Consider the following 27,407-nt stretch of genomic DNA (forward strand, 5'->3'; position numbering starts at 1 on the left):
TTAAGAGTGATTAGGGCACTTTTTTTTTACGGGGAGTGCTCGATCGAGCTTACCGGTCGGATTAATGTTGGTCTAGTGTGATTAGGGTTCTTAATTTTTTCTTTTTACGGGGAGTCCCCGATCGGGCGTACCGGTTGGGTTAAAATTGGTTTAGTGCGATAAGGGTTCTTAATCTTTTTTACAGCGAGTCCCCTCGACCGAGTTTACCGACTGGATTAATTTTGGATTAATGTGATTAGGGTTCTTAATTTTCATTTACAGGGAATCCTGGACCGAGCTTACCGATGTGATTAGTCTTTTAATACGATTAGGGTTCTTAATTTTTTTCCACGGAATCCTCGAGCTGGCTTAGCGATGGGATAAGGGTTCTTAAAATTTTTACTGGTAATCGTCGATCGTGCTAACGGAGTTGATTAATCTTCGTCTAACATGATTTGGGTTCTTTATTTTTTGACACGGTATCTTCGATCGAGCTTGGGGACCGGAGATTACCGATTAGATTAATCTTGTTCTATAATGATTAGGGCACTTAATTTTTTTTACCGGGAATTCCCATCGAGATAACCGATTGGATTAATCTTGGTCAAGTATGATTAGACTCCTCAAGTTTTTTTTACAGAGACTTCCCGATCGAACGTACCGATTGGATTAATCTAGGTCTAGTATGATTAGGGGTCTTAAGATTTTTGAACTGGGTATCCTCGATCGAGCTTACAGGTTGGATTAATCTTGGTCTAGTATCATTAGGGTTCTTAAGTTTTTTTTACAGCTTAATTTTTTACAGGATAAATCTTAATCGAGCTTCATGATTGGATTGATCTTTGATCTAAGTCGATCAAGGGCTCTTAATTCTAAACAGGAGATTCCTGGATCGAGTTTTCGGATTGGATTGAACTTCATCTGGCACGATTAGGGTTCTTAATATTATTTCAGGGAATATTCGATTATTGGGAATCGTGAAAGAGAAGATTGGGGTGATGATTTGCGGGGATGAGCCAGGCTTTCACCGTGGTGGGTAGCTGCTACTGCGAGAGGTGGTCGCGGATTAGCCACGAATTCACACGTGATGGAGATAATTGGAGCAGTCGGGTGGAAACAAGTTGAAATTTTTCAACCCCCCCAGGTTTCAATTTCTTGCTTTCTCTCTCTAGAAATCAAACCCAGGTATTCCCCCATCTGGGTTTCTCTCTCTATCTTGCCAGCTTTGCAGGAAACCCACAAATTTTGGGACACCCCGGGTCGAAATTTCACAAAGTTGAGAAATTTCACCCCCCCCCCATGTTCCAATCTCTTGCTTTCTCTCTCTAGAAATCAAACACAGGTATCCCCCCATCTGGGTTTCTCTCTCTATCTTACCAGTTCTCAGCTTCGCAGGAAACCCACAAATTCTGGGGCACTCGGGGTCGAAACAAGCTGAGAAATTTCACCCCCCAAGTTCCAATCTCTCGCTTTCTCTCTCTCTAGCAATCAAACCCAGGCATCTCCCCATCTGGGTTTCTCTCTCTATCTTGCCAGTTCTCAGCTTTGCAGGAAACCCACAAATTTTGGGACACCCGGGGTCGAAATTTCACAAAGTTGAGAAATTTTACCCTCCGTGTTCCTTATTATCCCATTCTCTCTCTAGCGATCAAACTCAGGTATCTTCCCATCCGGGTTTCTCTCTCTATCCTGCCAGTTCTCAGCTTCGCAGGAAACCCACAAATTTTGAGGCACTCGGGGTCGAAACAAGCTGAGAAATTTCACCTCCCAAGTTCCCATTCTTGCTTTCTCTCTCTAGCTAGTAGCAATCGAACCCAGGTGTCCTCGATCTGCTGCTTTCTCGCTCTAACCTTCCAGTTCTCAAGTTTGCAAGAAACCCACAAACTTTCCGGCACTCGGGCTGCAGCAAGTTGAGAGATTTCACCCCTCGAGTCTCCATCTCTTGCGTTCTCTCTCTAGCAATCAAGCCCAGCTATCCCTCCCTCCCTTGCTCTCTCTCTCTAACCTTCCAATTCTCAGCTCTGCAGGAAACCCACAAAATTTCGGGTAACCCGGGCTACAACAAGTTGAAAATTTTCACCCCCCAGGTCCCTATCTCCCCTTTTCTCTCTCTAGCAATCAAACCCAGCTATCTCCCCCGCTCTCAACCGAGGTCTTTCTCCTCCTCTCTCTCCCTCTCTCATCCTTCCAACTCTCAGCTTTCTGGCACTCGGGTCGCAGCAAACTGATAAATTTCACCCCTCCTTCAAATCCCCCTCTCTCGATTTCTCTCTCTACCCAAGCAACCATCAAGAACCAGCTACCCCCCAATCCAGCTCTCTCTCTCTCTCTCTCTCTCTCTATATCCCCCTCCAATTCTCAGCTCCCCTGCAAACCCACAAAATCTAGCCCTCAACCAGTCCAAAACTTTCTCTCTCTACCCCAGGGACCCAACCCTCCAAGCAGGCAAGCACCATCCCTTCCCCTCCTCCCAGAATCTCTCTCTCTCTCTCTCTCTCTCTCTCTCTCTCTCTCTCTCTCTCTCTCTCTCTCTCTCTCTCTCTCTCTCTCGCTCTCTCTCTCTCTATCCTGCCCCCCCGTGCAGCAGGAGAAAGAATCCACCCCTCTTTCTCTCTCTATCCTACTCGCCCTTGCAGCAAGAGGAAGAACCCACCCCCCTTTCTCTCTCTATCCTGCTCGCCCTTGCAGCAAGAGGAAGAACCCACCCCCCTTTCTCTCTCTATCCTGCTCGCCCTTGCAGCAAGAGGAAGAATCCACCCCACTTTCTCTCTCTATCCAGCCGGCCCTCGCAGCAGGAGAAAGAACCCATCTTTCTCTCTCCGTCCAGCCAGCCCTTGAAGCAGGAGAAAGAACCCCTCTTTCTCTCTCTACCCAGCCGGCCCTCGAAGCAGGAGAAAGAACCCTTCTCTCTCTACCCAGCCGGCCCTTGCAGCAGGAGGAAGAATTCACCCCCTTTCTCTCTCTACCCATCCGGCCCTTGCAGCAGGAGAAAGAACCCATCTTTCTCTCTCTACCCAGCCGGCCCTTGAAGCAGGAGGAGGAATCCAGCGCCCCTCTTTCTCTCTCTACCCAGCCGGCCCTTGAAGCAGGAGAAAGAAAGAAAGAACCCATCTTTCTCTCTCTACCCAGGCAGCCCTCGAAGCAGGAGAAAGAACCCACCACCCCCGTTTCTCTCTCTACCGTTTTTGCAGGAAGAGAGAGATGGCAGAGAGAGAGCAGCTGCCCCTGCAGGAGAGAGAGGAGGACAAGAGGCTGGCCCCAAAACGAAGCTCAAACAAGGACAGGCACACCAAAGTGGACGGCAGAGGGAGGAGAATCCGCATGCCTGCGCTCTGCGCTGCCAGAATTTTCCAATTGACCCGCGAGCTCGGCCACAAGACCGACGGCGAGACCATCCAGTGGCTCCTGCAGCAGGCCGAGCCGTCCATCGTCGCCGCCACCGGCACCGGCACCATGCCCGCCTCCGCCGTCGCCGCCGCGGGCCCCGCCGCCGCCCATGCCTCGTCGTCGGCCCCGGCGCCGCTCCACGGCAAGCTCGACGACGGCGGGGCCGCCTCGGGCCGGCCCAATTGGGCGCAATTGGGCCGGTCCCCGCTCTCCGCCGGCCTCTGGCCGCAGGTTGCCGGCTTTGCGCCGGCGTTCATGCCGGCCTCGGCACTGCCGGAGGCGCCGACGATGGCTCGAGTCGGCGTTCAGGGCGGGCTCGAGCTACCCGGGCCGATGAGCTTCGCTTCAATTCAGCAGCTTCCTGGGCTGGAGCTTGGGTTATCCCAAGATGGGCAGATTGGAATTCTCAATCCTCTCTCTCTCAGCCAGTATTATCAGCATCTCAGCCATGGCAGAGGTGGAGAGAGCGAGCAGGGTGGGCAGATTCAGCGGCAGCCTGCCCAGAGGAAGGATGAATCCCAGGGGTCCAAACACTAGCAAGCTAGCCCCAAAAAAAAAAATTTTTTTTTTTTGGGTTTTGTTTTTCTTCTCTTTTTTTTCTTCCTTGATTGGCGGAGTCTGCAGTGCTGCCTGCCTGTGAGATTTTTTTTTTTTTTTTTTTGATTTCTGGTTCGGGGGTTTTTGGAGGGTCCTGATTGTGTTTTTTGGGTTTTTTTTTTTGGCGCAGGAAAGAACGGTTGAGGTGATTGGAGGCTGGAACAGAGCTCTGTTTTTTGATCTCTGGTTCGAGGTTTGTAGATACCATTGTAAGCCATTTTCTGATGCATGGTTGAGATTGGTGATTGGTTGATCCGGATGAATAAACTTTGATTTTCTCTTTGGGCTTGACGATTGGTTGTTCTGTTCTGTTCGCACAAATTCGCACATTCACACAAAACTAGAACGAAATTCACACAAAGCGAACAAAAGAACCTCACAGGGGTCTGTGCGATGTTCTGTTCGAAAAACCGAACAGTACAAACAATTCGCACAAAAAGAACGGTACGACCATGTCTAGGATTGATGACTGAATCTTGCATGAGAATAAAATATGCGATCATTGATAAGAACGAGGGTTTTAAATAATTGTACGGGTTTTCAGTTCGATTGCTTTCTCTCAACGATCGATTTATTATTTTGGCTTAGTTTATGCAAAGTATCGTCGGATATTCTTGCATTTATACGGCACTCGTGGTCAGGAAAAAATAAACTATGTTGAATGTTGATGGTTGGAGATCGAAATAAACATCCCGCAGTTGTTTTGAGGCGGATTGCGCAAGAAGATATCATTACTTCAAGTGGAATTTCGGACGTTGACCTCCGTTTATGAGACGGAATCGTTGACTTTTTAAAGCATATATGTAAATTAGGCGACGCCTGATTATTTTTAGTCATATAGATAATTATCTATTTGTCGGTGTGAAAATCCGGGTTGACCTGGCCCTATCATGCCCCCTTTTTCTGCCAATTCTCATTCAGACCCTTGCCGCTTGTTTGACTAGTCAAAGTCAGACAGGCGGGCCCCTACAGTCAACCCTCGAATAAGATCTAGATGGCGACGACAATGCGTTGACCATTGTCGTCGTTGACCATTGCTCGACTCTGACCTTCTGTCGTCGTTGACCATTGACAGTCGTCATCACCATCAACTTCTTCATAAACAGGCGATGTCGTAACTGACAACGATGCGTTGACCATTGTCTTCGTTGACCAGTGCTCGACTCTGACCTTCCGTCGTCGTTGACCACTGAAAGTCATCATCACCGTCAACGTCTTCATAAACAGGCAATCTCTATCTCCAGGATGATGGGAATTTCTTTCTGAATTTCTTTCTTAATATAGTGAATATTGCTAATTTATTTCACTCTCTGTAATTAACTTCTTTTGACAAAATATCTATTCAAGGGGGTCCCACGTGGACCAATCAATAGCGGCGCCCCCCTTTGGACGGCAGCGTGACGTGGACAACTTTGACTGAGTGGCAATTCCACGTGGCACGTTTCTGGAATGTTGTTTCTTATCTTTTTTCTGTTTCCAAATTCCAATAGGCCTGCGAAATGACTCAAATACCCCATATCTTCTCCACCGCTGCACACGTGGTTTTCCTTTTCCCTGAGAAAATTTAAATTTCAGCATTTAAACTTATTAAATGTGAGACTGCAAAGAAAAATAACTAGAAAATAATTTTATTCCACACTAAATATTGGCGTATATATTTTTTCTTTGTCATACTGTCATTTTTTTCCGAATGCAATAAATATCTTATTTTATCTTTGCTATCACAAAAGTAAGAGCTATATTAATTGAAGTGAATGCCCGATAAATAGGTCACACAAAATTTGAAACACTCCAAATCTTCACAGACTGTAGGCGTTATTTTCTTCTAAACGTAATAATTTATTTATTTTTAACAACAATATCATTTAGAACAGATCAACTGTGGACATGGGATTTCCATTCGTTTAGTGAAGATCTTTTTTGTCATCAATTATCCTCATTGTACGATGATGATACCATTGTTTCCAGTCGCAACAAATATCTAGTGATTAGAAAAATACATTGAATTGACTATATTGTTTTTATTCGATTAACATATACTAGGACAAATATGTCAGCATCATTGGATGAGAATTGAAGAGCAAAGAACATTGACATCCCATGTGCTACAATAGTGTTTTAAATGCCCTTTTTTGCGGGATTTTTCTGCAACTTTGGAACTGGAGAACTATTGTATTATAATTTTAAGTGAAGATAGTGCTACATATTGGAGAGTAACTCAATGAAGGTTTTTTCCATGCACTGTGGTGGGTTGTACAATCGTTATTATATTATTTTTCTACCACCAGAAAATGTGAGAATGGTCCCTTTCATTGCTAAGACAAAAAATATATAAATTATTCAAATCCGATTTACTCTTATGCATTAGTAATTTTCAAATAATTGGTGAGACTACGTCCTATATGTGCCATGAAAATGATCGAGGATAATTTTTATCAAGAAACATATTTAAAATTTTTAACTGTAGCAATTTGGTGCTAGAGGTTTGGATAAGTTTAGGCCTCACGCAAAACTAATCCCCCAATGGGTGTTTCTCTCTCACAATTGGATAAATTATTCAATGCTAATAACTTAAATGGGTGATTATGAGTCAATATAAAGGTTCAGACATACGAATTTCCCCTTACTAATTGATATTATTCTAATCTTTCGTGAGATGACATTCCTACAGTCGCCATGAACAAGGCATTGGAGTAGTTCTTATCTAGAAGCATATTTAATATTTTGCAAGAGCGGCAAATTTAATGTGATTATTTTTAATGCGAAAAATGTACCATGCAAAACCAATCCCCAATAGCTCTTTCTCTCTCACTTTTTAAAAAAATTATTAGCGCTAGCCATTAAAATTGGTAATAAGAGGAAAGGTTAAACTCCAGACATAAGATTTCCTCTCAATAATTCCCATTTTTTCTAATATTTGGTGAGACGCTATTCTTATATTCACCGCAATCAAGGCACTACGATAATTCAATCTGCAGCCATTTAAAAAAATTGTGACAGAAACCAATTTAATAATTGAAATGGGCAACAAGAGTTGAGATAAAGGTCCATCCTATGAATATATTCGTACTAATTTATATTCCTCTAATATTTACCGAGATAACATTCTTATACTAGGGTAACTTTTGCCGTGAAACAAAATTGTAAGAGAGGCAAATTTAATGCGAGTACATTAAATAAGATCAAATCCCATGCAAACCTAATGCCCAACAGCTCTTTCTCACACAATTAGAGTAGTTATTAGATGTTGGCCATTAAAAGGGGCACTTAGAGTCAAAATTAAGCTCTACACCATAGGAATTTCCTCTGAATAATCATTACTTTTAAATATTTGGTGAGACAAAATTTCTATATTTAACATGAACAAGGCACTGAGATACTTTTATCTAGACACATATTTAGAAAGTTTGTGCCAGTACTATAAATAAGATAAATACCACACAAAAGCAATCCCATAGAGCTGTCTCTCACAATTAGAGAAGTTACCAAATGCTAACCTCTAAAATAGGCAATAAGAATCAAGTTTAAGGTCCACTGCATGAATTTCCCATCACTAATTACTTTATTCGCCGTGAACAAAGCACTGGGATAATTTTATCTAGAAATACTTAAGAATGTTCCCTTACATTGGTAGGTAAAATTATATAATGATTATTCAGATATGATTTACTCTTACGAGTTACTATTTTTCTAATCTTATGCTACACCACATCCTCTAGTCGCCATGTAAAGGATTGTGGAATATTTTTATCAAGACGTGTGTTTAAATTTTGTAATGTGGCCAGCTTGATTCCAGCATTTAAGAAAATTTTAGATCCCACGCAAAAGTAATCACAATCATTTTTTTCTCTCTCACAATTAAATAGTTTATTAAATGCTAATAAAGGAAATGGGTGATAAGAGTCGAGATAAAGGTTTAGATTTATGGATTTCCTTTTACTAATTGCTGTTCTTCTGATTTTTAGGATAAGTCATATTTAAAAATTTGCAAGAGGACCCAATTTAGTATGACTATTTTAAACAATAACAAAATCCCATGCAAGACCAATCCCCAATAGCTCTTTGTCTCTAACACTTAGAAAAAAATAATAAGTGCTAACCATTAAAATTGACAATAAGAGTCAAGATTAAGGTCCAGCCATATGAATATCCTCTAGATAATTACCACTTTTCTAAGATTTAGTTAGACCCATTCTTATATTCACCACAGTCAAGGTACTATGATAATTTTATCGGGAAAAATTAAAAAAAATACTGTGAGAGAAATAATTAATAATTGAAATGGGCAATAAGAGTCAAGATAAAGGTCCAGCCATATTGATTTATTCTCTCTAATTACTATTCTTCTAGTCTTTAGCGATGCGACCTTCTTATACTAATCATGAGCAAGACACTGGCGTAATTTTTATATAGAAACAAATTGTAAGAGAGACAAATTTAATGTGAATATTTTAAACGAGATCAAATCCCATGCAAAACCAATCTCCAATAGCTATTTCTCTCGCAATTAGAGAAGTTATTAAATTATACCAATTCAAGCGGGCGATTGAAGTCAAAACTAAGGTATACCCATATGAATTTCCTCTCAATAATCATTATTTTATAATATTTGGTGAGACAACATTCCTATATTCACAGTGTACAAGGAACTGGGATAATTTTATTTAAACATATACTAAGAAAGTTAAAAACTATGAGTCTAAATAAGATGAGATGCCACGCAAAAGTAATCTCCAACAGTTCTATCTCTAACAATTAGTGAATACATCAAATGCTAACCATCATAATGGGCAATAAGAACCAAGTTTAAGGTCCACCACATGAATTTCCTCTCACTATTTTTTTATTTTCCATGAACAAAGCTCCAAGATAATTTTATCCAGAAACTTGTTTGGAAAATTTTAACAGAAGCCAATTTCCTCTCACTAATGCTAACATTTAAAACAAGACTAAATCTAACACAATACCAATCCCCAAAAGCTCTGTCTCTCACAATTATAGAACTTATATAATGCTAACAATTAGAATGGACAAGAAGAGTCAAAATTAAGGTCCACCCATATGAACTCCTCTCACTAATTACTTTACTCACCATGGACAAAGCCTAAGCCCCATGATACTTTTATCTAGAAAAATGTTTGAAAAATTGTAACTGTTGCCAATACTTTGATTAATACTGATACTAATACTTCAAATAATAATAAATACAACACAATTTAATGTTGCTAATACTTAAATAATACTAAACCCACCGCAAAACCAATCCCCAACAGTTCTTTCCTTCCCACAATTAGAGAACTTATCAAATTCTAACCATTAAAATGATCAATAAGAGTCAAAATTAAGGTCCACCCATATGAATTCCTCTCACTAATTACTTTACTCACCATGAACAAAGCCCCATGATATTCTATATAGAAACATGTATGAAAAATGGTAACATTGGCCAATTTAATGCTAATACTTTAAATAATCCAACGCAAAACCAATCCCCAACTGCTCTTTCCCTCCCACAATTAGAAAAGTTATTAAATGCTACCCATTAAAACGGGCAATTAGAGTCAAGATTAAGGTCCGCCCGTACAAATTTCCCAACAAAATATCTCTCCAGACAGCAACAGGCAATCAGAAGCCGCCACATGTAAAAATTCCTTCACGTGGCACAAACCCATTAGCGCTGACATAAATATTCAACCGAGGAAGAACTCCGAAGAGAGTTTTCAGCATCTCCCGACGACTCGGAGCAGAAGAGGAAAGGGCGCAAGAGAAGCGGAGCGAGATCTTCGCCATTTCCCTCTCTTTCTTCTTCTGAAATTCCGCGTTTTTCGCGGCCTTCGTCGAGATAATCGAATATATATTGATGGGTTTCTGCGCGCTGCTCCAAAGAAGCAGAAGAACTCGAAGAAGAAGCTCTCCCGGCTGTCGATTGATCTTCCCCACCTTTAGAAATTGGTTTATTTTTGGTTGAATCTTCGGAAATTATGGCCTGGAGCAGGCCCGGCGAGGTACTTCAAGACTGGTATGCCGAGCTCGTTGAGCGTATGTACTCCCCTAGGTGAGTTTCTTCCGAGGTTTTCCATGGTGGGTTTTGTGAAATTTTGGCCCTTTCTGAAACCCTTTTGCAGCTTCTCCGTGGACAACGATTCTTCATCTGATTGCACGATCGTGAAAGTCGTCCGGGTGAGGAAGCGGGATTCTTCTTATCACCATCAAATGTTATTCGTTTTGGTTTTTCTCTAATCTGGACTGGTTTTTTTTTCTCTGTTTGTTGTTAGGTTGAGGCCAGGAACAATCAAGGGGTTCTTCTGAAGGTCGTCCAAGCTCTCGCCGATCTCAATCTTGTGATCATTAAAGCGAACGTCACGTCTGATGGAGAATGGGCAATGGACGGTGAGTGATGGGTTTGATCGAATTTCTAAGATTATCTTCGGCTGTTGGTTTTGATCTGGTGTTGTTTCTTGGATCTTGCCAGTTTTCCATGTCACCACAGGAGATGGGTCAAAGCTCAGCGAGTGTTCTTCCATCTCTAAGCTTGAACAGGTTACTTTTCTTCACTGAATTAAGAGAATTATCTGAGGAATTTGCAGAGTTTGACAGAATTTCTGCAGTCATTGGCTGCGGCGACGTCGGCGAGGATTGCGGTGCCGCCGGAGAAGACGACAACCATTGAGTTGATCTGCGTTGACAGACCCGGCCTCCTCTCTGAGATCTCTGCTGTGCTTACAGATGCCGGCTGCAACATAATTCAGGCTAAGGTCTGGACCCATGGCAACACCGCCGCCGCCGTTGTCCGTGTCTCTGACGTCGCCACCGGCCTCGCCATTGACCAACCATGGAGAATTCTCTCAATTCAGCGGCTCCTCCACCGCCTACTCCAGGAAAGTGGCGGCGGAACCGCCATCATGGCCGCCGTCTCCGTCGGCTCCCCACACCCAGAGCGCCGTCTCCACCAGATAATGGCCTCATCTACGCCGCCGCCGGGCAGTGCCGCCGAGGTCAGCCTCTGGGACTTGCCGGAGAAGGGCTACACTGCCATCACTATCAGGTCCCCTGACCGGCCCAAGCTCTTCTTCGATGCCCTCTGCGCAATTACCGATCTCGGCTTGGTCGTCTTCCACGCCACCATCCTCACCCTTGGTCAGAACTCCCTCCAGGTCTGCCGCCGTCTCCGGTGACTCAATTCATAATTGATTTTAACTGTGGGTGGTGTACACTAGTATCAGCACACTAGTGTACCAGATCCCATTAGAACTCTGAAGTTAAGCGTGCTTGGGCGAGAGCAGTACCAGGATGGGTGACCGCCTGGGAAGTCCTCGTTGGTGACCACAGCATGGGCATGCGTTCACAGTTCAAAATTTCAAAAAAAAAAAAACTCTGGGTGTTGTTTCCTGCAGGAGTACTTTGTCAGGGACATCAGTGGCAGGACAATTGGCGCCGGAGAGGAGCAGAGGAGGGTGGCGAGGGCGGTGGCGGCGGCAGTGGAAAGGCGGGCCGGTGGTGTTGAGGTCAAGCTCCGGGGCCACGACCGAGCTGGGCTTCTCTCGGTGGTGACCAGGGTATTGAGGGAGAATGGATTGTCTGTGCGACGAGCCGAGGTTTTGACTATGGGAGGGGAAGCTGAGCAGAGGTTTCTCGTCTCAGACGTCGCCGGAGAGGAGGTCGGTGGGGAGAAGATGTCGCAGATAGTGAGGAGGGTGGTGGCAGAAGTCGGCGAAGTGGCTGTTGTGACTTCAAAGATGAAGGCAAAGGCGGCGCCACCACGTCTGAGGACAGCATTCCTGCTGGTCAACCTCCTCAAGGTTTGCTTTCCCCAGAAGTTGAAGATGATTGGCCTGCACGTCTTGACTTACCTGAGTTGACCTAATTCATTGACCTTTGACTTTTGTAGATCCTTCTCTCTCATACTCTCTCTCTTCTCTGTGAAAATACAAATACAAACATCTATTCTTTTTCTCTCCTTGAAAATACCATTGTAAATTAATAGATCATATTGATTTACAAAATTCTTGGAAATTAAGCCCACAGTGACAATGACCATTTCCTGGCATACTCAGCAACATTTCGAGATATGACTGCTATTGTAAATTAAGAGATCCTTTCTGTAGTGAGCGTGGACAAGGGATCGGCAATCGTCATCCGTCACGTCACGCGTCATCGTGACGGTCACATGATCGATGACGTGACGGTGACGGCGATGAATCAGAGGGGCCGTGACGGTGACGGTGATGCGTGACGGATTGCCCGTGACGGTGACGTGACGGTGACGGGGTGGTCCGGACGCATGACGTGACGAATAGTCCGTCACGGATGATGTCCGTGATGGAATTTTAATACAATTATAATTTATTATTAAATAGGTAGTAATGATCAAATTGTTTAAAATGAGATTTGTGGTTTATTATGTTATGATAATCAAATTATGGACCTAAAATTTTGAGTGTAGATAATTTATAATTTAAGGTATTGATTGAGAAATTAAAGAATATAATGAATAATTTATTCACAGAAAAGTGAGACATTTATATATTTTTTATATGCAGGTTAACAACTAATTTGTTGACACTTGTCAGGGGATGTCAGAAATTTTTTGTACCAATTAATTTATTGGCCGAGAAATTAAGGACTTATAAACGCAAAGTCCAGTAAAATTGGATACTTTCTTTTTACAGTCTTTAAAATTTTAGTTACATTTGAAAAATAAATAAAGAATTATCCTACTAGAAGAATTTAATAAATTTATATCCTGTTGGAAGAATTTAGTATTTACTGTCTTATGGTTTAATATGTTAGGATACCAAAATTGTTGACATCAGCTAAGTAACTTAAGATTTAAGTGCTTGGTTGGGAATTTAAATACTTAGCTAAAATAGTTTGATTAAATCTGAATTTTTTTAAGAATGTGAAATAATTAATGTAATAATTAACCTGTTGACGCAGTCGTCAAGAAGTCATATTAATATATTAATTTATTAATTTATTGAACAATTTAGTGACTCACCATTGATAGAGAGAAGATATCATAAATTAATATAACGATAGAGAAAATGCCAAAATTTAGAAACTGATTATGAATAAGGAATCTGTTTTGAAGTTTTCTTGTTCTTACAAACTGATTGAAACTGATTGAAACTGATTCAGAAATTCAAGTCAGTAAATTCGACCGAGTGAGCACAGTTTTCTTGTTCTTATGGGGAATTGGCGGGGCTCTCAAAGAAGCGCGGTTGAGGGTCTTGAAAGACAAAAAATATCATTTTTGAACGAAGACGGTGCATAGACCGCAGCGATCAGGTCATTTCCGAGGGGCACGGTGCTGAAAAGAAAGACATGTCCATTTGACGTCGACCCACCTGAAAACGCACGCAGTACGTTGACTTTGAGTTTTTAATGATAGACGGAGTTATACAGAGAGATTAAAAAGAAAGAGAGAAAAAAACAATCTCCATTTTTCTCATATGTCAAAGTTAACATGGTGAGTTTTTTATAGAATTTTCAAACCTTAAAATAGAGACAAACGGTAAATAGAAAACAAAAAAATGGACTTACATGTATCAATTCATACAAGATAAATGGGTGTATGAATGAACAACCGTTGGGCTTGCTAGAGTAGATGTCAGGAGAAAGAAACTTCATACATCAATCCATACATATATATGGGTGTACGAATATCCGCCGGACTTGCCAGAGTGGATATGAGGAGAAGAAAACTCCACAATTATGCATGTTACGGTGGGAGCAGTTTCAGGAAAGAGTAGTGGCCTCTTTGAAAAGTCCAGATGGAATAGCCAGTCTACCTAAGATGAAATGTGAGTAGTATATAAATGAAATGAACCCAGAAAATTATTTAAAATACAGATAGAAAACCTCCAATGGAAGACGGATGAAATGGTAGGTTCGAATGATGGTGAATTTACGTTTCGATGGATAAGTATTTCCTCGAAAGGATGGATTCAGTGCAAGATCGGTGGTTTTGGTGTATCGATGTTTGAGCAGATTATCAAAGTGATGGATGCATTAAGTGGTATGTGAATTGATACCTAAAGAGACACATGCAAACTGACAGAAATAGAGATGGATAAAATCAACAAAAAAATCTTTATTGATATAGATTTATCCTTCTCGACGGGCTGATTGAATTTCCAATCAGACTGATTGAATTGCAAATCGAATTTCCGATCAGACTGATTGAATTTCAAATCGAATTTCCAATGAGACTGATTGAATTTCAAATCGAATTTTTGATCAGACTGATTGAATTGCAAATCGAATTTTTGATCAGACTGATTGAATTTCAAATCGAATTTCCAATCAGACTGATTGAATTTCAAATCGAATTTCCAATCAGACTGATTGAATTTCAAATTGAATTTCCGATAAGAACGATTGAATTTCAAATCAAATTTATGATCAGACTGATTGAATTTCAAATCAAATTTCCGATCATACTGATTGAATTTCAAATCAAATTTCCTTCCGATCAGACTGATTGAATTTCAAATCGAATTTCCAATCAGACTGATTGAATTTCAAATCGAATTTCCAATCAGACTGATTGAATTTCAAATCGAATATCAAATCTAATTTCAGAGAGGAATGCTTGGATCATGCGTCACTCTACGAGTAGTTAACAATTTCACTTCTAAGTTCACTACATTATTATAAATTTAACATAAATCCTTGATATCAATTTCGACGAGAATAAGTAATCAGCTAGAAGAAACTTACGATGTCAATTTTCCCCACCAAGATTGACGATGCGGCAAAAAAATTGACCATTGGTTAGATCGCAAAAAAATTTATCATTGTTGAAATAAATTGAGAGTAAAGACTTACACTAGTCTTCATCATGAGGAAAGTCTTCCACCCTATCTCCATTGCACAGTTGAGCGTTCTCGGCATGTAACCAACACTTTACTGTACCACGAGCTCGATGCTTTTAGCACAAAGACGTGCTCGCTTGAAAGTGACAACTGCACGTCCCGCCGAGAATAAACGTTCTGCTGGGGCACTGGTTGCACATACTGAGAGGAATTCTTGCGCAAGTGTAGAAAGCCATGGGTAGGTTCGTGCACCAATACGTGCCCACCATCCCAATGTTGTCTCGTTGTCCTTCCTCTCCGTTGATTGTACCAATTCCTCAGCTAGAGTTGGTACTCGTCATTCCTTCTCTCTAGCTGGCGCTACACCATCAATAAGTTCTGCGAGCCAGTCCTCATCCTCGGGGTCGCTACAGATTAGGTCTTGCTCACCGTGTTGGGGCATTAGTCGGCGGACAAATGCCAGTGCTTCTTGAAGGCCACTAGACTCAAGTGACGCTCCCTTATTGAATGGGTCAAGAATTGCAGCTGTCGTCATTGCACGGTTTTTTCAAATCATCTTCTCATATTTGAACATCTTCAACTTCATGCTCTCGCACGCTTTGCGGATGGACGCAATTTGTGCGGCATTCATCCTTCTTCCCGATGCGAAAATTGTAGACATATCAAACTTTAGCAAGATCGTGTCGATATGTCGCATCAGCGCCTTCAAGATGTGGATCACTTCCACGGCTCTGACTGTCTTTGAGCCACTCACATATTTTGTCGTCTGATAAAAGGGCCCTAAAATGTCGCGGAAGTTTGCCAGCATTTCCCACTCCTCACGCGAGATTCTGATGTCCTTATCGGTCACCGACATGATCTGTAACACCATAAAATCTACGACTTCTCTCTTCTCCAATGCATCATGCAACATGTCATGCGTACTGTTCCACCGCACCGAGCAATCTAATAAAAGTTGGTTGTGATTCTTTCCCATGTCGTTGCATGTCTTCACGTACTGTTGTCATCGTTGTGTTGATGCTCGGATGCTCGTGACTAATTGCCGAACACGGGCAATCGCATCTCCCAAGATGAGGCCACTATCATGGCTGGCCATTTTTGCATGACTTGCCGCAGCCCCTCGCGTGGCATCCAAGTCGTCCGTATTAGCGTCGTAATCTGGTTCATATGTTGAGTCTGATGAGCTGTCAACAATCTTAGGAGGATGTGTGGTCACTGATATACGTAATGATTGTAGTGTCGCCTGGACGATGATGTTCAACACGTGAGCAGCACATGGGACATGTCGGTCCTCAGTCAAACGGTCGTTAATCAGCTTGAGTTCCTTTGCGAGTAGTGCTATCATCCACCTGTTGCTAGATGCATTATCGGTAGTGATCGAACCAACCTGCATGATAAAACATTAGTCTTTCAATACGGCAGTACGAGCCTCAATAGAAGCCAGAGTAGGAGCTTCCGACCTTCGTCTTCAATCCGAAGTCTTCCAAACGCTTAGATCACTATCGTGCTCATATTCTTGTCGTTGTGTTTGCCGATTAGCTCGCGTACAGCAAGTACATGTTCGCATAGTTCTCACTGGTTGTTCACCCAGTGAAACGTGATGCCGAGAAGACCACTGGAATTCTCGGCAGTCCATGCATCAACCGTCAGGAAGACCCTGGAGACATCTGCCAATAAATGTACGAGCTTTCCCTTCATGGTCCCATATAGCTTATGCGTCCCATCCTTTATTGCCTTCTGATAGAAGCTAAGATGGGGGGTGAATTAGCTTATCTACTTTTAATTTGCCTAAATTACTTTTAAAATTCCTTAGATTGTCGCTCACCTTCTTTCTCTCGAACATAAGATTTACTTGGTTCCTCGATCCGCTAGTGATCGAGTCAATCCAAGGCCCCCCTTCGAGTCCTAATTAGGACTCATGATAACCTTACTAAGGATCCTCCCTTGTAAGGCACCCCAACCCAACTCACCGAGTTGCCTCTGCAGAGGAGTCTTCTGATGGTACATCACGTCCTTGGGTGCACGAGCTTCACCCCCAACTCGCCTTCGGGTAGACCGTTACGAGCTCTTCGTCGTACGTCCACTTCCCTCGTCACCGTCACGTCCTTGGTGCCACCAACGTCACCTCCCTGCCTTCTTGATCTTCAACACCTGTTCAGATTAGTGGAAGAAACGACATACCGCTCCCCGTGATTGATCAAAGGTCAATCTCCGCACTCAATGATGTATGAATGATCAAATGCACTAAGATTCAAAATGTGATATCAAGATCAATTCTGCAAATCTGTCTTAGAAGTACTTTCAAGATTAACAAATCAATTCCTCTTAATCGCTTTCAAAAATAATATCAATCCCTTCACTATCCTTCACAAAATCTCATAAAAATCACCACTAACTCAATGGTTGTGGAGGAAACTATTACCCTATTCAGTAAATGAATGAGCGATGAAAATGAAAAACTTCCCTTGAGAGTAGAGAAGCACAAGCACACTGATTACAGGGGAAGAACTTCACAAGAGGGAGCACTTTCTTCTTCAAAGAGGAGCTCAAGAGAGATAGTTTTCCCCGTAAGATTCCTCAACCCTTGCTCTGAAGGGGAACTTCACAAGCGGGGTAAATTGTAATTTTCTGAGAATTTTGAAAAAATTCAAGCTCAAAAGGAGCTGTAATTAATTTTTTATGATTTTTCAACGTTTTATAGAAATTTTCCTTAATTAAAAAATTAATTATAGTAATTAGTGCTAATTAAAGTAGTTAGGTTTAATATAGGAATTCCAAAAGTCGAAAAAAATATGATTTTTAGAAATAACAAATGAATTTTGGAAAGTCAACCGTCGGACACGACCTTTGGAATAAATCGAATTTCCTAATTCAATTTATCAGGTCCAAAGTAAGTTAAATATAGAAATTTTATTTCTATATTAAAGTGCACACGTGGCGCACTGGTAAAGCGCCACGTTGCTGGGGCGGAGGTCGCGGGTTTGACTCCCGCCCTCCTTTTTTATTTATTTAAACTTTCTACTGCGGACTCGATCGCGAACTTAACTGGTTAAGTCCGCCCATCGGGTCCGCCACTAAGGCTAATGGGCTCCGCCCATTTAGGCCTTATTGGGCCCATTATAACCCAAAATAAATAAATAAAAATGATTAAAAAACCATTTCTCATTCAATAAAAATTCTTTTAATTTCTTTATTTTTTGACATTTTAAAATATAAATCAATGTTTTAAAGACACTTTAGAACCTAACACACCCTTTATATTATTTAAAACATTTTAAAAACATTTAAAAATATTTTCAGAATATTTAAAAAGCATTTTTAATTATACAGAAGATTTTAACAACTTTTATTAAAAATTATATTAATAGCTCTTAATATTTTAAAACAAATTTTTTTTGTTTTTTTTTTAAAGCATTCAAAAACCTTTAACTTCGAAGAACTTATTAATTATAAAGTCATGATTACTATTGTAATTTAATGTACATTCAAACACAAAAACCTCGACACCTTCGAACCTGGCGGGTCAACTGTCATCTCCGCGGTGTACTTCCACATAATCTTGAACCCCACGTAGTCTACTATAGCCCATGGGGAGTCCGTGAGACAGACGAATTGCGCTATAACCTCCTTACTCTTCTCCAGCGTCTTCTTGACCGGACCACCATGTCCGTATGCCTCAGTTATTGCACGTTGATCGACATTAGTCCCCTTCAGCTCGCGGTATATGATGCTATGGCTGAAGTCCAGATGCCTCCAGAAGATGTTTGTAGACCCGTCTAATCGCCGCTTCAACCTATTGTGCAACGGGTCAACTTTTTGGTCGCGGCATAGCAGGGACGCCCACACGCTGGACTCTACTTCCGTGAAGTGCCGCAGTATTTCAGCCTTCCCTCTACATTTGGAACGTGACGGCCCTACCATCGGTAGGGCCGTTTCTTGTACGTACTCATCCGAGGACTGTACAGCCAAGTCAACACACTCGTCGCGAGATGTAGTTTCCATGAAACTATGAAGAGAGAAGAAGGCCAAAAATAAAAGAGTGAAGAAACTCAACGCCATGAGTATGCAGGTAGTGTCAAATTGACAAGGCTAAAATCCTAGAAGGTTTATACTATCTCAAAAAAAAGGTAGAGTCATAATAACTTGAAAACAAGCTGTACAGTCATAAAAATCTGTGTACGTAATTAAACTAAATATAAATCTCAACATAAAGTTGTCTTACTTTCATATCAACTCAAAATAAGAGGAAAAGAGAGCCCTAGAAAATTAGACTGAGAGAGGGAGAGAGAGAACGACCGAGATGGTGATAGAAAGATAGGTAGACTGAAAGAGGGAATAGAGAGGGTGATAGGTAGATAGATAGACCGAAAGAGGGAGAGAGAGCCAGTGAGAGAGAGAGGGACTTAGAAAAGATGGAAAGGTAGATGATGTGAGAGAGGTAGGAGGAGGGAGTAGATGGGAGTCAAAGAGAGAGGGAGAGAGAGTGGTGGAAAGAAAGGCTGGGAGAGGGAGACACGGAGAGGAAGAGAGAGTCATAAATAGTTAGACTGAGAGAGGGTGATAGAAAGATACACTAGGAGAGTGAGAGGGTCAGTGAGAGTCAAGAAAGATGGAAAAAGGGAGGACGAGAGAGTGGTGTCAGAAGGGAGTAGATAGATTTAGGTAGAGAGGAGTAGAGAGGGTGATAGGTAGATAGATAGACTGAAATAGGGAGAGGGAGCCAGAGAGAGAGTGAGAGAGTCAGAAAATCTTTTCGCACGAAAGGATGATGTAGAATATCCAAAAAAATTCAAACATGATCTCTTAGAATTAGGTTTCGCTTTACATAATTGGTCGAATAAGCTAATAAACCAGAAAACGCTTACCAAAACAATGTATCATTCCACTTCCATTAGAAGATATAAAGTCCATGGATAATGAAATAAAATATTCAATCCAACTTGGAATAAAATCATCAACTAATCTTGTCGCTAGAAAAATATTGTTGGTGCACCAATATGACTTTTTTTTTTAACAATGGTGCGCTGATATGACTTGTGCACATAGAAGACATACCAGGAATTTTTTTTGGTTTTCTCAGAGGGACAAACTATGCTCCCAGGGAAAGTGCCATTGGCGGGCCAAATATAAAGCCTCTAGCTTTGACTCCTGTGGGCAAGATACAAGCATCATGCCAAAATAATATAATCAACTAAGAAATATCCACATCAATTCAACATATGCACTAAAGTAGCAAAACCGTGATTCGGATACTTAGACTCTCATGTCAAATTTTTATCCTCTCCAAGAATTTTCAATTTACTGGACTGGGGATCAGCATTCCATAGAGTGGTAAACTGGAATCCTTTTTTCACTGGCGATTGCCAGTTTTCCTAGCAGAATAAAGTATTTTTCGGAAGAAACAAGAGCGTTGTTTTCTTTTCTTATCTTTCTCACCAGATTCAAAACTGACAATTGAAACTAGAAGCTGAAGGACCGACGTTTTTATTTTCATTCCTGTCTTTATTCTTCCTGTCAGCAGTGGTGACAGGACTGTGAACTAAAGAGAGATCTTCGAGAGAGTGAAATAAGAAGGAAAGAGATCAGGAGTGGAGAAGAACTCGGCGGAGAACGGGGTTTGAATCCGTTGGTGACTCCAAAAGAAGCCGAGGAATTTTGGTAAGTTCGATTTAATACATATAGGCATGACAGATCGAAACAAGAAGAAAACATAGAAAATAATAACTTAAAAAAAAAGAGCATTGTTTTTCGTGCCCATCAAGTCCAATTCTTTTTTTCCTCTAATTCCCAAGTCGAGGGTTATCCCGAGCTGATTCGAGCATCATGAAAATGAAAGAAAACATTCTGAGCAGGCGGATTCGTTGAACAAATGGCAAAGGGTAATCCATCAGCGTAAAGTAAACACAGAGCACTAGGAAAATGAAAAAATGTACCAGAATGATGAATCCTTGGTATTGATGAGAGAACAAGAACCGCAGCAATGGTGTCAAAATCGGACTTTATATCGTCGGAAGGCAACCCTTCTTCTTGTTCTAGTAGATGCAGTTAGGATTCCCGCAGATGCAGTTAGGAAATTGAACAAATGTCACAGAATGAAGAATCGGACTTTATACCGAAGATGCAGACTTATGATTTTAGGAACATCACATTCTTTCTGTCACCGGTGAGGGGGACGGCGTCACGGTTACGGTGACGTGACGGGATGACAAATCCGTGACGCATGATGGGAACGTGACGCGAATTTTTAACTTCTCCGGACGCATGATGAGACAGTGACGTGAAGAATACTTCGTCACGTTCCCATTCGTCACGGGTCGTCATCCGTCCCGTCACGTCACGGGCGTCACGTCCCCGGACGTGCCGTTCCCTAGTGTGGACAAGTGTTCTCTGTGTGTAAATTGGGACATCTATGCTTACTACATGCTTGTAAGCTCTATTGAATACTAAACTCTTCCGTGTTTAAAATCTTCATGGGTGGCATCCATGGCATGCATGGTGGAAAATTCAAGAGAATCACACACTCAGGGATATGGATCGGCTCCTGACAACCTGCCAATTTATGACTGATATATGCACTTCCTTTCTATTATGGGCATGGACAAGACTGGTTCATATGTAAAGCATGCCAGCTCTATCAAATACTAGACTTTTACATATTTAAGATCTTCATAGGGGCCGCAGATACCATGGTAGGAAAGCTCTTCAAAATTCTTGAAAATTATGCCCATGGAGACAAGGACCCTTTTCGGCATACTCAGCAAACTGCCAAGGTATGACTGCTGAATGCATGTGTGCTAGAATGATCTGTGTGTAAATCATGCAAGCTTTATCAAATAGTAAATTTCTAAATCTCTAATAACTTCATAGGGGCTGCAGATAACACGGCCGGAAAAATCTTCAACTTTTTTGAAAATTACTCCCACCGGTACAAGGACCCTTTTTGGCATACTAAACAACACGCCGAGGTATGACTGTTGTATGCATTTCCTTTCTGTAGTGATCGTGAACGAGTACGACAATCACAAGCACAACTGCTCTATCAAACACTGAACTCTTACATACATAAAATCTTCATTGGCAACAGCTAGGGCATGACTGGATTGGTCTACGAGCACGACCTTTGGGTCGGTCACCATTTTTCTCACTCATAATAATAAAACAAGGAGAAAAGATGGGAAAATCTTGGCTGCCCATCAATCTGCACAGCCGTTGGTTCTACGTTGAATGGTGGGAACTGACTTTTTTTTAAAGAGGAAGCAGGGGAACAAACCTTTTTTAAAAAGAAAGTAGGGATATGAATGCGAGGAATTAAATGAAAAAGTGGGTTAGAGCTAGGGATCGGCAAGCGCCATCCATCCCCTCACACTTCACCGTGACAAAAATGTGACAGATGACGTGACGGTGACGATGACAGAATTAGGGGTCCGTGACGATGACGGTGGCGGATGACGGATTGGTCGTGATGGGGACGTGATGATGACAGGGTGTCGCGGACGTACGATGTGATGAAATGGCTGTCATGGATGACGGTAGTGAAGGATTTTTAAAAAAAATTTAAAAACGTTCATAAAATACGTATACAAATCATTAATTTTAAGCTTTCTGACGGCCAAGATTTTGCCACGTGGCGTCACTATTTAGATTTCTTGGCACTTTGCGCAGCAGTCCCTTTTTTTGCACGCGCAAACCGACGCCACCTATAAATAATTAGAGATATAACCCTTTGATTCTCTGTCCTCCAAATTTCCCTAATAAAAACCATTGGAAAATTTAACAATTCTACCTCTTACTTTTGAAATTATTGTAATCTCATGATTCCTGATAGCTATATCCATTTTCCATTAAAAAATTCATTTCTTCCAGGAAAAAAATCCAAACAAATTCAATTAATTTCCAGAGAAATCATAAAAAGTTCAGTAACCCATCCCCACATTAACTAACATTAAATTAATTTTTAAACTTGGGAGAACCCAAAGTAAGAGGATTGAGACATGTATTAATATGAGATTAAATTAGAGTTTTAACTGATTATTTCACCAATTCTGTAAGGTATATATTTTAAGATTTGATGTAGTATGTTCACATCAAAGCATATGTTGGATTGCAAGAAAATTTTCAAAGATTACAAGAATCTGTACGAAATGGATTAAATTTATATCTCATAGGGCTAATTATTTTTTGACTTATTAATTGATGTTACGATTACTGATCACTAGTCCAATAAATATGGAACACATCCTTCTAGAGTAAATTGCAGATTCAAAAAAAGTGAGTTTCTACTTTTCATGATTTTTTAAAATGTCTTATAATCATTGTGACCTAACCATATGCACAAAAGGATTTGGAAATGATGAATGATATATAATGTGTCTTTCGAATTTGTAACGATATCAAGTTGCAGTATATGAAAGATATTAGACCTACCTATGAAAATATGAGGGGGGAAGTGCTAAGTTAATGATTGGCGTCAACCAATCATTAGCCAAACATCATCGCTTCACTATTCGCGAAGTGATGATTGCATTTATGATTGATGCAAGTTTCTTTGGCGTAGGATGACATGGCCTAATAAAAAAAGAAGGCATTTTTTTGCAATAAATGCGTGCGTAGAACGAGGGAGAAAAAGACAAAAATCAACTTTTCATTCTGATTTTTCCTTTTGGCCTGGTATAGCGGCAAGTAACGTGGCCGCGCCACGGGAGGCTACGTGTACACGTGGCCCGCAAACAGCGACGTGGCACAGACGTGGCTCCTGCTGAGAGGAGGAAAAGAAGGCCCACACTAACATGCCGCCACGTCAACTGCGAGGATATTCCTTTTTATCTTTTTCTTTTTCTTTCTTCCTTTGTCTGTTTGTCTTCCTTTCAGGTACCCGTGGTGCAGAATACGAAGGGTGCCCACACAGAATATGAAAAGCGTAGAATATAAGGCACTTTGAGTTCTTAATAGGCACGAAAAGCGAGGATACTGATGCGGAGAGAGAAAAAATCAAGGGCTAGGATTGGCTCAACTTCAAACGGCCATAACTTTTGATCTACAACTCCGATTGAGATGAAATTTTCAGCATTGCTTCATCTTCCCATCCTCTTTCTATCCATACATTTTAACCTATAAATAGAGACGTGATCATTGTAAAATTCATCTTAAACTTGCTTCCTACTTTTGTGGGCTGATTGAAAGATAGTGAGTTTTGAGATCCATTAAGAGTGTTCGTGGTGTCATGAGTGTGTGGGAAGAAGAATTGGAGAAGAAGGGGAGCTTATTGGCACTCGTAAATTGCTGTGATCCTGGTGGAACGTAAGGATCTAAGGTAAGTGTCTTCACCTTACGTTGTCTCTTTTCTGTGACTATAGTTAACATAATTAGGGTTTATAATTGTACTTGCACTTTCACTTTACTCTCTTTTCTCGTCTCTCCATCCTCGCCACCATACCACTCCACATCCAATTGTTATCATCGTTCAAGCCATCGTCCATCATCATGTCCATCATGTGCACTTACTCTTCTCTTTAAGTTAAATTAACTTATAACTTATGTATTTTTAATCGATATCACAAGCTCACGTCTTCGAATCTTATTTTCACCAGTCCTCTCATTGATCATCACTAGTATAAGAAAGTAATTCCTTAATCATCATTCCCTCTGGAGACGATCCATACTCATCACTAACTAAGTATTTTTAAGTACGGTTAAATATATTTTATTGAATAATCTCAAACACCAACGACAAATTTTAACCCTAAAATTGAGATTATCAGGCATTCACGTTCATAAGGTTGTTAAAACATGAGTATTTGGGATTAAATTGTGAAAAATAAATTCCTGCAATAAACGACCAAACATAGAATCATATTCAAACAAATTACCCCTAGAGACAGGAAAATATAATATAAATCACATTGTACATATGATGAAGTGCTGGTGGTGACAACATCAATGCATCACCTTCGGACGCGCCGCCACCGTCATCCAAGATGTCTCGCATCATGACTTGTCGCTAACATCAATTGTAGAACCACCCTAATAACGACCAAGTCGACGCACCAGCATTAGTCGCGTCTCCACCTACACATGACACGTCACGCATCATGACACATCGTCAATGCCAGATCTAGAACTGCCCTTTGACATGACACGATAACACGCCGTCTATTTTATCTTATTTCTTGTATTTTCTCTTTCCTCCAAGGCGTATATGTAGGCCAATGTTGCACGATACACTTGGTGAATCTATTTTCAAGAATTGAAGTCTTTCTTCTTGGAAGATTTTCCCTAATCTCCCCATTCCGTTCCGGTCTTCCCCATCGCTGATCACTGCCGCGCCCTGTGCCCTTGGCCGCCGCCCCGTGTCCCGTGTCCTTTGGCAGTCGCTCCGCGCCATTGGCTGCTCCCTGTACCCAGGCTGCCCACACATGCCACCACGCCGCCCGCCCGTGCAAGCATCGCTCGCGCAGGCTGCTACACCAGCCACCCGCACAGACACTGGTTGCCCAGGCCACCGTGTCGGCCGCCCGCATAGGCACCGCCCGCGTAGGCTCCCATGCCGGCCACCACGTCAGCAGCCACGCCAACCGCCCGCACAGACATCGCCTGCGCAGGCCGCCACGCAGGCCGTCCGCGCAGGCTGCCACGCCGGTCGCCCGCACGAGCACCGCCCGCACAGGCCACCACGCTGGCCGCCCGCACAGACATTGCCCGCGTAGGCCGCCACGCCGGCCGCCCTAGCAGGCTGCCCTAGCAGGCCGCCCTAGCAGGCCGCCCTAGCAGGCTGCCACGTCGGTCGCTCGCGCAGTTCACTCTGCGCACCCTGCCATCCTCGCCCTCACGATTGCCTCACTACCCACTGTCGTTTGCACCCGCGTCCTCTATCGCTCGCGCACACAGCCGCCTGCATCCAATTGCATCTGTCTCATTCCATCAAAGTCGTGCTCGCTCCACTGACGGATCATCTCTTCTTCGAGCTCATCAGCCACACTTCGAGAATTCCCCACAACCTCGTCACGCACTATCAGGTGCTGAGGTATTCCTACACTCTTTGGTGTCCCGTATTCTTCATCTAGTGTTCCTCGAGAGTTTATCCACTGCCGTCGGATTTGATTTGGATTTTGAAATTTCAAGCGACTAGTTGAATAGGGTTTTTGAATCTTCCAACGGGCGATCGTTCGAATTTATTGATTTTGGTGCTTGGCATCACCACGGTGGTTGAAGACAGTACTCTCACCCTCGATGAGCAAAGGAGTTGCACCATCACTATTTCATCGGATTTAATTCTTTGGAATCGATCGTGTGATTTGTGGTCTGATTTTATCCTACCCGTTCCCTTGTCGTCTCAGTATCCTACATCCGTCGTCATCCAGTCCCATCTCCTCTAGTCATCCTGCATCATCTCATCTGCCTCCTCTAGTCATCGTGCATCAAGTGCACCATATAATTAAAATCTAACTAATTTTTGTAATTTTTTTCAGTAGTTTTATCCATTTCTCCAAAGACTTTCCTTAACTAACTTCAACCCAAAGCATCGGAATTTTTGAGAACTCTGGGCATTATTTTCCATGAAAAAATATAAGTATTCAGGAGGCATGTCCCCGATTTGAACAAGGGACCAACAGTCATTTTCTTCATGTTTACCTACTTTGATCTGAGAAGGCTTAGATCAAGATTAACAAATTCACAATACATGACGAACCATAAGACTAGGGGTGGAACTATGTGAATTATCCTTTCTACAAATTTTTCCGCTATCGAAATGGATGCAGACATAATTTTTTCTACTTAAAAGCTCAAGCATAAGTTATTAAGTTTAAAAAATAAGGACACTTGTCCAAGAAACTTTTGCAACTAGTTTGCCCCTTCTGTTATTATGAAGCTTCTAAGGCCATGTAGAGGAGTGGAAGCACATGATGTTTATTTAGAATGAAAATAGTTCATTTCCATGGGTCAACAATCCATTACTTTCTACAACATCCTACATTTTTAGCAGACCACAAACTTTAATTATGAATCAAACAACTTTCATGTAAAGCGAGAATAAAACGAGAAATATGTGAAACGACTAGAATCCCATTACCTTCAGAAGATATAGTGATCTCATAGAATCACCACAAATGCCACAAACATCAATTATAGTACATCAAACAGACATGTTAAGTCCCCCTGATTTTTGTTTTACTGCTTCAAATGCACTCAAAGCATAAGATAATTTTTTTTTTTCCAAATTTTTGGATGATGGTGCAAAAAAGAGTTGTGATTGTGGGAGAACACTGGCATACCTGAAAAAATTGCCAAATTGAGTTTCAACTGGGAGACCAACATCGTTGTTAGTGTAAAAAGTATAGAAGCTTTAAAACAAAATTAATTATTTCATCATAGATTCAAGCAGAGAAATAAAAGATTAATGTATGTGCAACACGGGTGAATTAAAGAGTCACCTCAATATTTCCCCCCCTTGCTAATAGAGATTTATCTCAAAAATAAATTTATATAACCCTCTCAAACCATTTCACTCATTGAAATGATCTTTATTTCCATCTCCATACCTCATAATGCAAGGTTTGGAATTTGACTTGACATACAAGGCCATAAAGTTTTAGTTCTTTTATCAGATTTGAGTTAATCACGTAATCAATG

The 27,407-nt window shown here is 41.6% G+C and overlaps 3 protein-coding genes and 1 pseudogene across 10 annotated transcripts; 3 read left to right on the forward strand and 1 right to left on the reverse strand.

The window, feature by feature from the left end:
- Positions 1 to 1,284: 1,284 nt before the first annotated feature.
- TCP20 (TEOSINTE BRANCHED 1, cycloidea, PCF (TCP)-domain family protein 20) lies at positions 1,285 to 5,498 on the forward strand. 8 transcript variants are annotated; one of them, XM_078591092.1, is made up of 4 exons: positions 1,285 to 4,002; positions 4,094 to 4,172; positions 5,039 to 5,190; positions 5,311 to 5,498. In XM_078591092.1, the coding sequence occupies exon 1, from the start codon at positions 3,181 to 3,183 to the stop codon at positions 3,901 to 3,903; it is 723 nt and encodes a 240-aa protein (XP_078447218.1). In that variant the 5' UTR covers positions 1,285 to 3,180; the 3' UTR covers positions 3,904 to 4,002; positions 4,094 to 4,172; positions 5,039 to 5,190; positions 5,311 to 5,498. The 8 variants fall into 8 exon arrangements, with proteins under 8 accessions (XP_078447218.1, XP_078447219.1, XP_078447220.1 ...); XM_078591093.1 differs by having other exon boundaries at positions 5,120 to 5,190; XM_078591094.1 differs by having other exon boundaries at positions 4,094 to 4,156.
- Positions 5,499 to 9,687: 4,189 nt separating this feature from the next.
- Positions 9,688 to 11,917, forward strand: LOC144716185 (ACT domain-containing protein ACR6-like). Its single transcript, XM_078591259.1, has 6 exons — positions 9,688 to 10,018; positions 10,089 to 10,143; positions 10,239 to 10,353; positions 10,436 to 10,503; positions 10,572 to 11,117; positions 11,358 to 11,917. Exons 1-6 carry the CDS (start codon positions 9,945 to 9,947, stop codon positions 11,820 to 11,822), a joined length of 1,323 nt encoding a protein of 440 aa, XP_078447385.1. The 5' UTR covers positions 9,688 to 9,944; the 3' UTR covers positions 11,823 to 11,917.
- On the forward strand, positions 11,170 to 11,291 carry LOC144716362 (5S ribosomal RNA; annotated as a pseudogene).
- A 5,351-nt stretch (positions 11,918 to 17,268) lies between the features above and the next one.
- On the reverse strand, positions 17,269 to 20,872 carry LOC144716173 (uncharacterized). The gene is made up of 4 exons (XM_078591246.1): positions 20,714 to 20,872; positions 19,836 to 19,928; positions 18,296 to 18,786; positions 17,269 to 17,408 (listed from the first exon to the last, which is right to left on the reverse strand). Exons 3-4 carry the CDS (start codon positions 18,780 to 18,782, stop codon positions 17,383 to 17,385), a joined length of 513 nt encoding a protein of 170 aa, XP_078447372.1. The 5' UTR covers positions 18,783 to 18,786; positions 19,836 to 19,928; positions 20,714 to 20,872; the 3' UTR covers positions 17,269 to 17,382.
- Positions 20,873 to 27,407: the final 6,535 nt, after the last annotated feature.

This window comes from Wolffia australiana, chromosome 20, assembly GCF_029677425.1.
Source record: "Wolffia australiana isolate 7733 chromosome 20, ASM2967742v1".
NCBI classification, from domain to species: Eukaryota; Viridiplantae; Streptophyta; class Magnoliopsida; order Alismatales; family Araceae; genus Wolffia; species Wolffia australiana.

Excerpts from the sequence above, each read along its gene's own strand:
- TCP20 (XM_078591092.1), top strand. The coding sequence starts at position 3,181 with ATGGCAGAGAGAGAGCAGCTGCCCCTGCAGGAGAGAGAGGAGGACAAG.
- LOC144716185 (XM_078591259.1), top strand. The coding sequence starts at position 9,945 with ATGGCCTGGAGCAGGCCCGGCGAGGTACTTCAAGACTGGTATGCCGAG. Across the intron at positions 10,019-10,088 it reads GAGCGTATGTACTCCCCTAG|CTTCTCCGTGGACAACGATT; the intron begins GTGAGTTTCTTC and ends ACCCTTTTGCAG. Across the intron at positions 11,118-11,357 it reads TTGGTCAGAACTCCCTCCAG|GAGTACTTTGTCAGGGACAT; the intron begins GTCTGCCGCCGT and ends TGTTTCCTGCAG.
- LOC144716173 (XM_078591246.1), bottom strand. The coding sequence starts at position 18,782 with ATGGAAACTACATCTCGCGACGAGTGTGTTGACTTGGCTGTACAGTCC. Across the intron at positions 17,409-18,295 it reads GATGACAGTTGACCCGCCAG|AAAATTACAATTTACCCCGC; the intron begins GTTCGAAGGTGT and ends CAAAATTCTCAG.